The sequence below is a fragment of the Phaseolus vulgaris genome, chromosome 11 (genome assembly GCF_000499845.2).
Source record: "Phaseolus vulgaris cultivar G19833 chromosome 11, P. vulgaris v2.0, whole genome shotgun sequence".
Lineage (NCBI taxonomy): Eukaryota > Viridiplantae > Streptophyta > Magnoliopsida > Fabales > Fabaceae > Phaseolus > Phaseolus vulgaris.
In genome coordinates, this window is record NC_023749.2 from 15,204,152 (window position 1) to 15,218,237 (window position 14,086).

The 14,086-nt window shown below is 36.1% G+C and overlaps 1 protein-coding gene across 1 annotated transcript; it reads left to right on the forward strand.

Moving 5' to 3' along the window:
- Positions 1-204: 204 nt before the first annotated feature.
- On the forward strand, positions 205-4,420 carry LOC137814887 (uncharacterized). Its single transcript, XM_068617851.1, has 6 exons — positions 205-1,244; positions 1,375-1,583; positions 2,200-2,422; positions 3,316-3,401; positions 3,555-3,646; positions 3,814-4,420. Exons 1-6 carry the CDS (start codon positions 1,149-1,151, stop codon positions 4,053-4,055), a joined length of 948 nt encoding a protein of 315 aa, XP_068473952.1. The 5' UTR covers positions 205-1,148; the 3' UTR covers positions 4,056-4,420.
- Positions 4,421-14,086: the final 9,666 nt, after the last annotated feature.

Consider the following 14,086-nt stretch of genomic DNA (forward strand, 5'->3'; position numbering starts at 1 on the left):
TTTTTGTGCCTCAAATATTTTCTTTCTATAACAAAGCTTACAGCTATGTATTAATTGGAGTTTTTTCGTGTTCGAAAATAATTAATTAAAGTCGCTTGGTATGATAAATAATATTAGTTTAATTTTTATTGTTGAGGAATTGCATGTCTTATCTTTAAACTATGGAATTAAAGATAATTAGTGGAGTAATTATTGTTAAAACATGATTACCCAGGAAACGAAAGAATGAGAAAAAAGAAGGTGAGTATATAATCTGAGAGCAAGAGAGAGAGGCATGAATTTAAGAAATGTTACAGATTTGGTTGGTGCTGTGTGTGACGCGGTAAAGGGTAATCATTTCCATCCAATCCATAATACTCCTATATATCTATCCTACATTTTCAGTTCTTCACATTTCATCATAAATTCGCACTTTCTAGAAACCAAACCAAGTCCTTCTTCTTCTTCTTCCCTTTTCTGTTTCTTTCCATATTTCTCAACCAAACCATTCCTTTCTTTTCTTTTCTACCTTCCTCCATCCCCTTCCCATACCCTCATACTCCTTCTTTCTGTTCATTTTGCTTTCTTCCACCTTTTCACTTCCCCTCACACCAATCCTCAGACAAAACAAACACGGGTTTCTCTTCAAGACTTTTTTTTTTAAAAAAGAGAAGAAAATATTCCCTCGTTTCGTTTCTTTTAATCTATCGTGGCTTTGTTTGTCGCTGTTCCTGGCCTTCTTGGTTTAAGGACAAAGCGTCAGCGTGTTGTCTTTCCTTAAATGTCCAACAAAGAAGGTTTGCCTTGAGTTTTCTTCAAGACTTGGTTTATCAGACTACGAAAGAGAGAGAAAGAGTTGCGATTGTTTGTTTACGTGACTTTCTGCTGAATTGAAAACGTTTCTATTGGCCAAGTCACTGCTTGTTTAAACAGGGAAATTGTTAAAGCAGATTAAAAAGACAGCTAGATTGAGATTTTTGCGGGCAAAAATTCGGTGTTCGAACGCTAAAAAAAACAACGCTTTGACTCTTAGCTGTTGGGATTTCAATTCTGTTTCTTCTCTCTCATTAAGCTCAATCAAAATTTCCAAACTTTGTTTTTCCCCTTGTCTTAGTTCTCATTGTGAGAGAAGTTGCTGAATCTCCTTCATCTCTTCTCTCTCTGACACCATGATTTTCGATAAAGAGTCAATGCAATCTAAGTCTAACCTTGACTGCTTCCTCCGCCGTACGACACCTGTTGTTCCGTCTCAGTTTCTTCCCAAGGTGGTGCTTTTATTTATTGTTGTCTATATTTTGTTAAATTTTGTTTTCTGGGTGGTTTCATTGTGCTTTGGGTTTTCTTGTTGATATCGTGGGTTGTCTCTGATCTTGAGTTTTTGTTTTTTTCCGACAGCACGAGATTCGAAACCTTAACCGTTTGTGGCATCCGTGGGAGAGAGAAGCGGTTGAGTACTTCACTTTGGGCGATCTCTGGAATCAGTTTGACGAATGGAGTGCTTATGGAGCCGGAGTTCCTATTTCCTTGTCCAATGGGGAGACACTTGTTCAGTACTATGTTCCTTACCTTTCCGCAATTCAAATATTCACCAGCAGCAGTTTCAGGTATGTTGTATACGTGCAGATGAAGAGAATCAAGATACCAGTGTTGTGGGGTTGTTCAAATTTTGTACTTTTGTTCTAATCAAAGTCGTTTTTTCATTGATCTCTCAAATAAGCATATTTTATCTCCAAATGGGACTATTTGATACTGAACGAATGTGACTCAATTAGCAATACATGTAGATGTTGTTTGAAGAACTTAAATTTGATTTCTACATAAGCCATCTTCAGAAGTAGTTTTAACTCTTAACAGTGATTAATTGTCGAACCCAATATTAACAGGGAGGCTCTGTATTTGTTTTTTACAGAACACGAGATTTAAGTGTAATGAGTTTTGAATCGTAGATTACTCTCATAACTGATGTACAAGTGAAAGCTTACGAAAATACTCAGATGTTTTACAAGTGGTTAAAAAATACGAGAAAGTTTGGTGTGTTCATGTGAATGTTCTGGTGGTAAAAGTTTTAGGATGTGTGTGGATGAATTGTTCTGGTTTCAAATGACTTTTGTGAATTATGCTGTGCTTGGTTCTGGGCTTGATGATTGGTTGTGGCAATATGAATCTTTGCTTGAAGAGGAGCATGGTGGGTAGATTTGAATTGGGTGTTTTTTTTTTCAGGGAAGAGACAGAGTCAGGTGAGTGTGAGACAAGGGATTCGTACAGCGATTCCTACAGTGAAGAGAGTGAGTGTGATAAGCTATGGAGGTGGGATGGAACTTCATCAGAGGAGGGAGGATCTGAGCATGATTGTTTGTGGCACATGAATGACCGATTGGGTCACCTTTACTTTCAGTATTTTGAAAGATCAACTCCATATGGGAGAGTCCCTCTAATGGATAAGGTGTGTTGTTCTGTTCTTGTTTCATTGATTTCTTTTTTCTCTTATTTGATGTGCTGAATAGCATTTCATTTCATCTCATCTATATCTGGATTCTGATTTTGGTGTTCTTGATGAGATGAGAACCAACAGATTAGACATAAGGAGGAAATAGGGAATGTTCTCTTTTAGAAAGGTGTGTTGTAATCACTAAAAATCTCTAGTGATATAGAGCATCCATAAAAGGTTAACTGTGACTTTTGACTTCTCAATGTGAATCCGGAGAACTCATTTTTCTCTGCTCATAATAATAACATAGCACTTTCAAGTGCAGTCTCTGCCATCTCTTTCATCTGTGGAACCCCCCACCTCCCCCTCTTCAATGGAATTAAATTATTATTATTCTTCTTGTGATGCTTCTTCAGCATATGTTCTTCTTCCAAAACCTTTTGCTGGATGTTGTTTGTACTTTTCTGTGTTTGGATTCTTGTGATCCATATTTTAAAAAAATATCCTTAATTTAGTCCTTCAATAGATTAACATATCTTCACATCAATCTTTTATAAAATATGAAGAGTTTTATCCAATTCAATGAGGCTTCCAGAAATTTCGGGTAAAATAAATCCTTGAAGAAACAAAAGCGTATTCAAATTTCTGTTTTTAGGTTGTCCCTTTCGTGAATCTAAATATTTGCAAAATTTACTTTATAACAACAATGTTAAGGCTTCAAAATTAGAAAGTACATGTGCAGGTAGTAATGTAACAAATCACTCAGATTCTGGTCTGTGATACCTCCAGAATCAGTTGCTTTACATGTGTACATGTGTTAATGCTACACGTGATTAAGATTAATGTGAATAATCACTTTCAGTGGATCCCACTCTGATGCTAACCAAATATTTTTTTTTGGTTTTCAGATTAGTGGGTTAGCAGAAAGATACCCAGGGTTGATGTCACTGAGAAGTGTAGACCTTTCCCCAGCAAGTTGGATGGCAGTTGCTTGGTAACTAATATTTTTTCCACCTTCCATGAAATTCTGATTCTTATGGTTAAATACATTTGGAATTGATCTCAAGATGTTACCTTAATGCTTGGCATTCTAATGGAGTTTTAGCATTTATTAAGTTACATGATGATGGATTGGTACTGTTTTCAGGTACCCCATATATCATATTCCCATGGGGAGAACAATTAAAGATCTCTCAACATGCTTCCTCACTTACCACACACTTTCATCTTCATTCCAAGGTACTAGTTATTATCCATCTCTTATCCATGCTTCACACTGCATAATTATGTTACCCCTTTAAGCTTTTGGTCTTGAAAATTCACCCCAAAACAACAACAAAAAAAAAGAATATTTTTTGGAAAGAGAATATGCACTAAGTGGAAGTTTTACTGATGATGTGTGATAGATATGGAGATTGATGATGATACCGTGGGAGGGAAAGAGAAGAGAAAAGAAGGTGAAGGAATTTCGGTGGCAGCATTTGGTTTGGCCACGTATAAGATGCAAGGAAATTTGTGGGTCTCAGGGAATTGTGGTAGGGACCAAGAAAGACTAGTCTCACTGTTGAGCGTGGCAGATTCATGGTTGAAGCAACTAAGGGTCCAACATCATGACTTTAATTACTTCATGGGCATTCGGCATGGCTGAGACAATTAATGCACTACTTCACAAATTACTAATACTCTTTTTCGGATGTTTGGTTGTTGTGGCCTTCCTTGGACCATTAATTGCACCCCGTTTTTGCTTCAGTCTCATTACCAATCAGGATTTGTAATTGTAATTGTAATTGTAATTGTTGGATTAGGACAACCCATGCATGCCCTTCTAAAGGGTAACCCTGAGTGAATTGACTCCTTTCAATGTAGAGTGGTAGGTGAGGAGGCCATAGTTACTTACTAATATGATGTGAGGGTGAGAGTGAGAGTGAGAATGAGATTACATAGAACTTTGAACTTGGATTTTGTACTTATTTATGTATTTATGTATGAATGAACTCACTTTGCTATTGACCATTGATGACACTGTGGTTGAGTTTTGGTTTAGTAGAAAGAAAGAGTTAAAGAATGCAATGTAATGAAGGAGGAAGGTGCATAAAAAATGAATGAATTGATTTGCGCGTGGACCCATCATAATAACAGAATATAGCTAAGCTTTGACACAGCACATGGAGTACCCTAATTCTGCTTTTATAAAACATGGTTCTGAGATAAGCATAAATATCTTCACCTAAATTTTGGAGCCAAAAATTATAAGTTCATTTCATAATTATCCACATTTCCACGTACGGTTAGCCGCGTGACTCATCTTCTTCCTACTATATTTTTTATTAATTTTTATAAAGGAAGTACTTTTAATTTCTTGGGACTATTTTATGATACTTTATGTTAGAAGAGTTAGAGAAGCGAGAAAGCAGAAATAGAAGAGAGAGAAATCATTGTATTATGAAAAACATATATGATACAAAGATCAAAGCGTATATAAATACGTATATAAACACATACGTAAGCTAAGCTAATTACTAACTGTCTAAAATTCCCCTTTAAAAATTTCTAAAATTCCCCTTTAAACTTATGTTGGTGAAGTTACAATTGCAGTGAAAGAAATTTTAGAAGTGGGTTTCATCAAAATGTCAGCGACTTGAAAACGGGTTGGGAGATGCACAAGACTAACACGTTTTTGTTGAATATGATCTCTGACAAAGTGAAGATCAAATTCAAAATGTTTGGTTCGTGAATGCATGACAGGATTGACATTGAGTAAAACTGCACCTAAGTTGTCTGAAAAGAGCTAAGGTTGTGAAGTTGATATGTGAAGTTCATGTAACAGAGACTGAAGCCAAAGTACCTTAGTGAGAACAACAACAATGCTTCTATATTCTGCTTTAGTACTACTGTGTGATACAACACGTTGTTTATGTGAAGACCAAGAAACAAGATTGAAACCAAAATAAACACAGTATGCAGTGGTTGATTTACGATCATCCACATCACTTCCCTTGTCAACATCACTAAAGGTTAGAATATTATAAGACGAGCAATGTTTAATGAGTAAACCATGTAAGGGTGTGTGGGCAAGATAACGAAGTATACATTTCACCGCCTTCCAGTGATGGTCTTGCAGGTTATGCATGAACTGACAAACTTTATTTACAACAAAAGAGAGCTTAGGGCGTGTGATGGGTATATATTGAAGAGTTCTAACAACTGAGCGATATAAGGTTAGATCTTCCATGGCAGATGAAACATCTTTCTGAAGACGAATATTGGACTGCATTGGCGTGGGAAGAGGATTTTCTTATAGCATGTTCATGCAACGTAAAAGATCATTGATGTACTTGGTTTGGGACCGTAGAAGATCACCACTCTTGAGACAATTAACTTTAATACCAAGGAAGTAGTGTAACGGGTCGAGATCCTTCAGAGCAAAGCACAAACTTAGTTTTGATATAAGATTGTTGACTTCGTGCCTTGAAGATCCTGTGATGATAATAACATCAACATATATTAAGACAAATATGGTACATGAAGGCATAAACTGAACAAATAAGGAGGTATCACTTTTGGTTGAATGGAAACGAAATGTGTGGAGAGTGGAACTTAGCTTTTGGAACCAAGACCTTAGAGCTTGCTTTAAGCCATAAAGATCTTTTTGATATTTACAAACAAGGTAAGGAGATGACGATTCAAAACCTGGTGGTTGTTTTATGTACACATCTTCTTGGAGGTCGTCATTCCGAAACACGTTATTGACATCAATTTGATGAATGGGCCATGTAGAGGAGACAACATGAGATAGCACAACACGAATGGTTGATGACTTCACAATTGGGCAGTAAGTTTCATTGTAATCACATCCTTCGGTTTAACTAAAACCTTGTGCAACAAGACGAGCTTTGTCTCTTTGAAAAGAACCATCGACATTGTATTTATTTTTAAGTAACCATTTGCATCCAACAACTTTGACACTAAAGGGAAGAGAGGTAAGAGTTCAAGTCTGGTTGTTGAGAAAGGCAACGTATTCATCATGCATGGCTAGCAACCATGAAGGAGACAACATAACATTGTGTATGGTAGTAGGAATGGGAGAGTTATGAGCAGTAACTGTGTTTGATGGAGATGAAGTTGGAGAAGAAGTAGGTGTGAGAGAAGAGGTGGTATAGGATGTTGAAGTAATATTAGTAGGGGATAGAGAAGAAATGGAGGTGTTATGAGTTGAATAAAAAACAGAGGATGTGGGTGCCATAAAAATGGCTAAAGATGAATTAGGGATAACAGGAGCATTATCGTAGTTAATGAAGTTGTACTCAGGGAGATTGTATGGGAATATTTCTTCATGAAAAAACACATGACGAGAAATGTAAGTCTTACCAGTGGAGGAGAGACAAAGATAACCTTTTTTGTATAAGCTGTAACTAAGGAAAAGACAACACGACAATCTGAAATCCAACTTGTGTTTATTGTATGGTCGAAGCACGGAAAACAAGCACATCCAAACATTTTGAATTTTGCATAATCAGGCATAATATTAAGAAGCATTTCATAAGGTTGTGAATAACAGAAGAAGGTAAAGCATTGATAATATGCATGGCATTAGTAAATGCTTCACCTCAAAACTGAATTGGTAAAAAAGCAGAGGCAAGGAAAGTTATTCCCATTTCAGTTTATGACGATGCTTACGTTCAATAAAACCATTATGTTCATGAGTATGTAGGCAAATGAGACGATGATGAATGCCAAATTCATGAGTGAAACGTTTGAAACATAGAAATTATTTTGCATTGTCAGTTTGAATAGCTTTAAGTGTGTGACCAGTTTGTGTTTCAGCAAAATGCTTAAAACGGGTAAGAGCAGTTAACGCTTGTGACTTATGATGTAGAAGAAATAACCAAGTATATTTAGTATATGTATCCATAAAAGATATGTAATAACTTGTACCATTGGAAGCACAAACCGGAGAGAGACCCCAAATATCAATGTATACTAATTGTAATGGTGCAGTGTAGTGAGTGTTAGAATTGTGAAACGAAAGTTGATGAAATTTTCCACACAGGCAAGCATTGAAGAATTGCGTTTGAGGTTTCTATGAAACTTTATATGCACTCAAAATACGTTTAAGAAAAAGAAAAGTTACAGTGACAAAGACTATTGTGCTATAGTTGTAACATGGGAAGCTTGGGTTTATAAGCAACATGATTAACAGTGTAAACATTAGAGTCATTTGAAGGAGAAAACACATAAAGACCATCTTTAACTGTTCCTTGGAGTAAAATTTGATAAGTGTCATGATGTTTAACATAACAAGCATTAGCAAAGAATTCAAAATATACATGATTATCTCTTGCAAATTTAGCAACACTAATTAGATTCTTAGTTATATTAAGGGCACGAAGAAGATTACGAAGGACAAATATGATATTCGTGTGTGGAACAATATAGTGAGCATAACCAATATGTAAAATTTCCATACCTTGATCATTACCTAGTTTTAAGGTTTCACTGCCATGATGCATCTTCTTATTAGTGAAGATATTGGAATCATTGGTTAGGTGATGGGTAGCTCCACTATCGGGGTACCATAAAGAATCCTCAATGGTTGAAGGGGCACCAAGAATGGAGGATGTGGGATCTTGATTAACTGAAGGTGCATATTGAGTTATGTTAGCTTTGAATGAATGTGTGGAAGGAGGATCATATATGTGCCAACACATATAAGTTGTATGCCCAAATTTGTTACATATTTGACAGAAGTGTTTGATAGTTTTCCAAAGAGAGATTTGAGTTGAAGGAAGGCGAGTGGGTGTTTTGGAACCAGCGAAGCGATGGTGAGAATGACCACCACGAAAGGTGTTATGTCTTTTTTGTTTTACGGGGTTGTTGAAGGACCATCTAGTAGAAGTGGTATTAACCTGAAAGATAGAGGATTAGGCCAGCATGTGCTTTACGAACCATTCTTCTTAGGCAAGAAAAAGAGCTTCAAGCTCATCCACATCGTAAGGATCAGTGCGAGAAAGAATGGAAGTAATAAAACCATCATAGTCTTTTGACAAGCCATCTAGAATGGTATCCACATGCCCAATTGCAGAAATTAGAGCACCAACAACAGCGAGCGAATCTATGGTTTTCTTGATATCGAGGATGTACTTTGAGATTGAACGTTCGCTCTTTGACGTTTTGAGAAGAGGACGCAACTTCTTGATCATGGCACGGGTATGAGAAGCATAGTATGTGGTAAGACGTTGCCAGATCTCCGTAGAAGAATCAAGGCCAACCATCTTAATGAGGATAGTAGAGAACATAGATGCGAGAAGCCAAGCAACCAATAGTTGATTTTTTTTGTGACAATGAAGGTAAACAATATTGACCACCATTTCTTGATTTGCATTTGGAAGAAAGCGAGGAGGAATGGAATCACCTTCCAAGAAGTGTGTGAAATCAAGACCACAAAGCGTGGCTAAGGCCTGCTTTTCCACACAAGAAAGTTATCGTTGTCAAGCTTTAAAGAAATGGGAGGGTTGAAATGGTGGAGTTGCAGTGGTGGCGTAGCCATATGGTGGGTTGAAATATTAAAAGCAGAGGAAGAGGAAGATTCATGGGAGGTCATGAAAAAAAAATGTGTGACTCTATGATACCATGTTAGAAGAGATAGAGAAGAGAGAAAGAAGAAATAGAAGAGAGAGAAATCATTGAATTGTATTATGAAAAGCATATATGATACAAAGATCAAGAACGTATATAGGCAAATATACATAAGCTAACTACTAACTATCTAACACTTTATTTTCAATTCTACTTTGCTATATCATAATTATATTCTTACTTTTATTCTTCTTTAACGTCAAATAACAAAGATTATAATTTTTAAAAGGTATAATTACCTTATTCGTCTCTACATTTTGGGCCAATAGTCAATTTAGTATAGTGGTTTTTAAAAAAATCGATTTGGTCCCTATGTTTTTTTAAATGTATGCAAAATGGTCCTTTCTGTTAACTCGCACCAAACAACATCAACTGCTACTTATGTGCTAGAGAGAAGAGGTTATGGATTTAGTGTGACGTGGATGGTTACATTAGTTAGTGAAAATTGAATTGGGGTTAGGGTTTAGGGAATTTGAATTAGGGGTTACAAATTTTTAATTACAATCAAGGTTGAGGGTTTCTGAGGTACGCTATTGTGAGATGCGATTGTGAGGTGCGATTTTGCGATTCGATCCCGTGGTTGGATTGTGAGGTGCGTTTGTGAGGTGCGATTCTGTGGGGCAACGTTTGTGGAACCCGAAGGCATTGTTGAGCGTGGTGTAGTTTCGTGGGTGGTCGTTTCTAAGGTTAGAACTTTTTGACTTATTTTCAGAGTGATTTTGTTTGTGATTACTTTGAGAGAACATTTACAGAGTAGTTTATGATGTAGGGTCCACCATGTGCGAGATTATTCTGTGTGGTCCAACATTTGGTTTCTGACATAACATGTGGTCCAACATTTTCTATGTGTATATTTATATTTTACAGGGCTACCTTTTATAAAGTCCATGTCATGGCAGAAGGTTACTTTCAGCTTGTGGTCCACCATAGTGGGACATTTTGTGATGCGATATATGTTGGTGGATGAAGTAGATGTGGAAGAGATTTTCCAGATGGCTCAGCTCAAATCGTGGTTACGGATGAAGCATAGGTTATACTCCTTTAATTAATCCTTTACGCATTGGTCGCTTAATCCGTATATATGCATAAAAAGCATCAAGTAACAACATGTGAGTGGTAGCAGGGCAGTAAGTGTATATGTGGTCTATCTAGTAAACCAGTGCATGGTTAAGAGGGGCCTTGGGTGCAGTTCTGGGAGCTTCTAAGGGTTGGCATTTATACTCTTAGAGGTTAGGCTGTGTGTAGGTTTTAGGAGGTCATCACTAGGTCATATAAATTGCAATAGACCAACGAAGGAAAAGGTAGGAAAGACTGTTTATGTGCCTCTGGAGGTCTTGTAAACTGTGGCAACAAAACAAATCTGTTGGTGATGCTTTCTTTTTTGTTGTTTAGTTTTCTGGATTGACAGGTGTGAAGAAAGGGGATCATAACACTATGCAATTTTGCTGGTGATGCTTCCGGTTGTATTGCTTGGTTTTTTGGCTTGACATGTGTGAAGAAAGGGGATTATAAGCAAAGGAGTTGTATCTTACTGTAGGTACTCAATGCTAAAACAAAGTTGGAATTTTGTCTCTGATTAAGGTTGGACGGGTTTAAACAGGTGTTGAGTTGCTTAGCTGGATGATGGGTTCGGTACTTCAGTAGGTGATGTTGTGTACTTAGTTGAAGGCATGCTAGAAGCAGGGTTGTGCAAGTTAGGATGGATGTTGCTGATGTTTAGAGGGGTTTTTCTGATGGTTTTGATAGGTAGCCACAAGGCAAAATCACTTTAAAAGTAGTGGAGGGATTGATTATGTTTGATATTCGAATGGTGACCATAAAGTTGCTGATATGTTGTTAAAAAAGACTTGGTTTTGGTGAAAGAAATGATGGTTGCTGCCTGCAGGTGATGCTTAACGGTAGGGCTTTGTTGGTTTAGCTTTAGAGCTGCTGATAAAATTTGGTCCTGCTATTTTTTTGGGTTTTTGGGATCTTTCTTGCCATATATTAAGGGATCTGAAGGTTTGCTGATTGGAAGTAGAGTTAAGTAGAGGTTCTAAGAAGAATGGTTATGAAGCTGAATCAGATTATGAAGGATATTTGCATAAGTTCAAGCTGTTGTGGACAAGTTTCAGAAGATTAAGAGGCTTCATAGTTGTTTTTGAATGGTGCCTAGGAGTTTTTTTTTCGCTTTTTAGGTGTTGTTTGGTGTTGCTAAGGGGAGTCATGTTGCAATTTTGCTACAACTGGACCTTACTAGTTTTAGGTGGATTTAAATCACCTTGCTTTCCTAGGGAGGAACCTCTTCTACGAAGAAATTGGAATCAGAGCAGTGTTCCCTTGGGACAAAGTTTTCAGATGCCTTAATCAAGTGTAGAAAGTACTTTTGTTATGCTGCAGCCATGGTCTGTGTTAGAGGGTGATGATGCGTTTTTAATTGAGGCAATTGGTTGGAGCTGAGGCTTAGTACTTGGGTGTTTAGTAGATGATTGAGTTTGTTTTAGTTGCATGCGGTGCAACTTCTTGGCTTTTGTAGGAGTAACTCCTAGTTTCAAATTCAAATGGTATGTTTATGCTTGAGCCAAAGATGGTTTGACCCTGAGTTTTTATTCTTTTGGTTTGTGTCTTAGTAGTTGAGTTTTGTACAAGGGTTGGAACACCTCTAAAGTGTCACATTTAATTCATTAATTCATTGCTGATAAAAAAAAAAACCAGAAAGCCTGGTTCTATGAATGGATGTTGACTAGGATCCACATGCAATATTTCCTTTTGGATGATGATGAGGTCTATAACAACCCTACCTCTACTCTACCCTTTCGCTGTCATTCTGTTTTGGCTACTATTGCACTTCCAATAAAATAAATCGTATCAACTGTATGCACAAGTAATACCAAAGTTCTTTCATTCTACATCAAACCAGTATGCATCAGTATCAAACCGGTATGCACTACTATCCAAGATGCATTGATATAAAAACATCAAATATTTCGTTCATTCAAGTTCATTTTCCATTGATACAAATATTTGGGGATACATGTTACATACGGGACATAATGAACTCAACATACTAATACATATTACATTAACACATTCAGTCATAATCGTAAAATATACATTGATATGTCACTCATGGGAATTTTAAGAAAATAGTCAACATAACTATGTTTATTACAACAACAACAACAACACACAACCCTACTAATAACATCTTAATCCATTTTCTTGACATCTTCAGGCGTTTTTCCAAGTTACAAATCTTTTTTCTTTGTTTAGCAATAGTTCCATCTTTGTCATCCCCAATGTCTTCAATGCACCATTTGAAGAAATTGCATCCCATGCTTATGCCACTCCTACTCTGTATTAGACAAAACGATAACCAAAACAATCAATACCAATGTTTTTTTTAATAAACCACAGTTCAATGCATCTCACCTTATACTTTGGACCCCCCAAAATTGCCTCCCACCATTTTTCACAGTTGTTGCTGTTATCGAAATTGTGAGTTCCCCACAATCGCAAATGGGACCAAGAAAAGTCGTCATGCTCCCACCACTATGCCTAGAATTAGATCGGTGTTGGTGCACTTCCATTCGATTACAAATGCATGATGATACAGATGCAGACCTATAGGCACACATTCCCACCACAAACGAACCCACAAACGAATCACAAATGCTATTTACTCCTTCACTCCTCCCCCACCAACTAATCTACGACCCTCGTATCCGTGAAGAATCCACCATAAAAAAACCTTTACGCCAAAACAAAAACCCTAATCACAATTATTAATCTTTGTGAATCCATTCTCATGGCAAACCCTAAACACCTAATCTGACGTGTTGTTTAACTCACAGTCCACATAACCCCTTCTCTTTGCCACATAAGCAACTGTTGACGTCGTTTGGTGCGACTTAATAAAAATGACCATTTTGCATACATTTAAAAAAACATAGGGACCAAATCAATTTTTTTAAAAAACAATATACTAAATTGACTATTGACCCAAAATGTAGGCACGAATAAGGTAATTATACCTTTTAAAAATCAAGAATAAGAATGAAATGATCCTAATCATGCAAAACTAGTAGAACATGAAATTAAAATCGATTAGTTATTAAAGATTGAAAAAGTTGTGAAGGACTTCTTTTATCTAACGTTTCTCACTTTTATTATTTTTAATTGATTTTTTTCAAGTTTCAATGTTTTTTAAAAATTCATAAGATTCTTTTCAATCTTTTATAAATCCATAAAGTTTTTTTTTTAATTCTTACAATATAAGTCTATTGACATCCAACTACAAAATCTTAATCATAATCTCTTTATGCAAAATAAAAATCATATTGTCTTTTAAAAGAAGTTGAAAGGGATAGTATTCTTAGTATTCTAAAATCTACGGATATTTTTACGTTAAAATTAAAATGTCAATGTAATACACGTAAGGTATACTTAACTTTAACTAATGAATGATGTGTACATTTAAATATAAGTTGTAAATTTTAGGAAATTTTGAATAATTAATATAATTTGGTATTATAATTGTATTAAAGATATTTTATTATCTTTGCATTTATTGGAAGGACTTAAAAATAGTTTTAGAATATAAGTGATATAATAAAATGATACCTAAATATTTTATTATTAAAGTAAAAAGTTCATATAAATAGAGTTATTTAAGTTTTATTATAAAATAAAAATGATTTTTGTATTGGTCGGGCGTGTTCGAGGTACAACCTGAGCACTTAAGCACATGATCCTGATCCATCTAGTGTAAAGATTGAATGTTAGCTCGGCCCAAAACAGAGATGGGCCCAGTGACACGCCAGGTGGTTGACCTAAACAACTGGGAAGGTATTTTATTAAGACAGCCAAAAGAAAAAACAACTGAATTAGCTAAAGCACATGTAGTTATTAAGAGATTTGATGAAAATAAACAGTTAGAGATAATGCTCTACCCGCACCCTTGAAATAAAGGGATATATTAACAAAATGTCTTTATGATTATTAACTCTTGAGGGGAGAGCTACAAATGCTATAAAATGGCCTCAAGACCCTAAATAAAGGTAA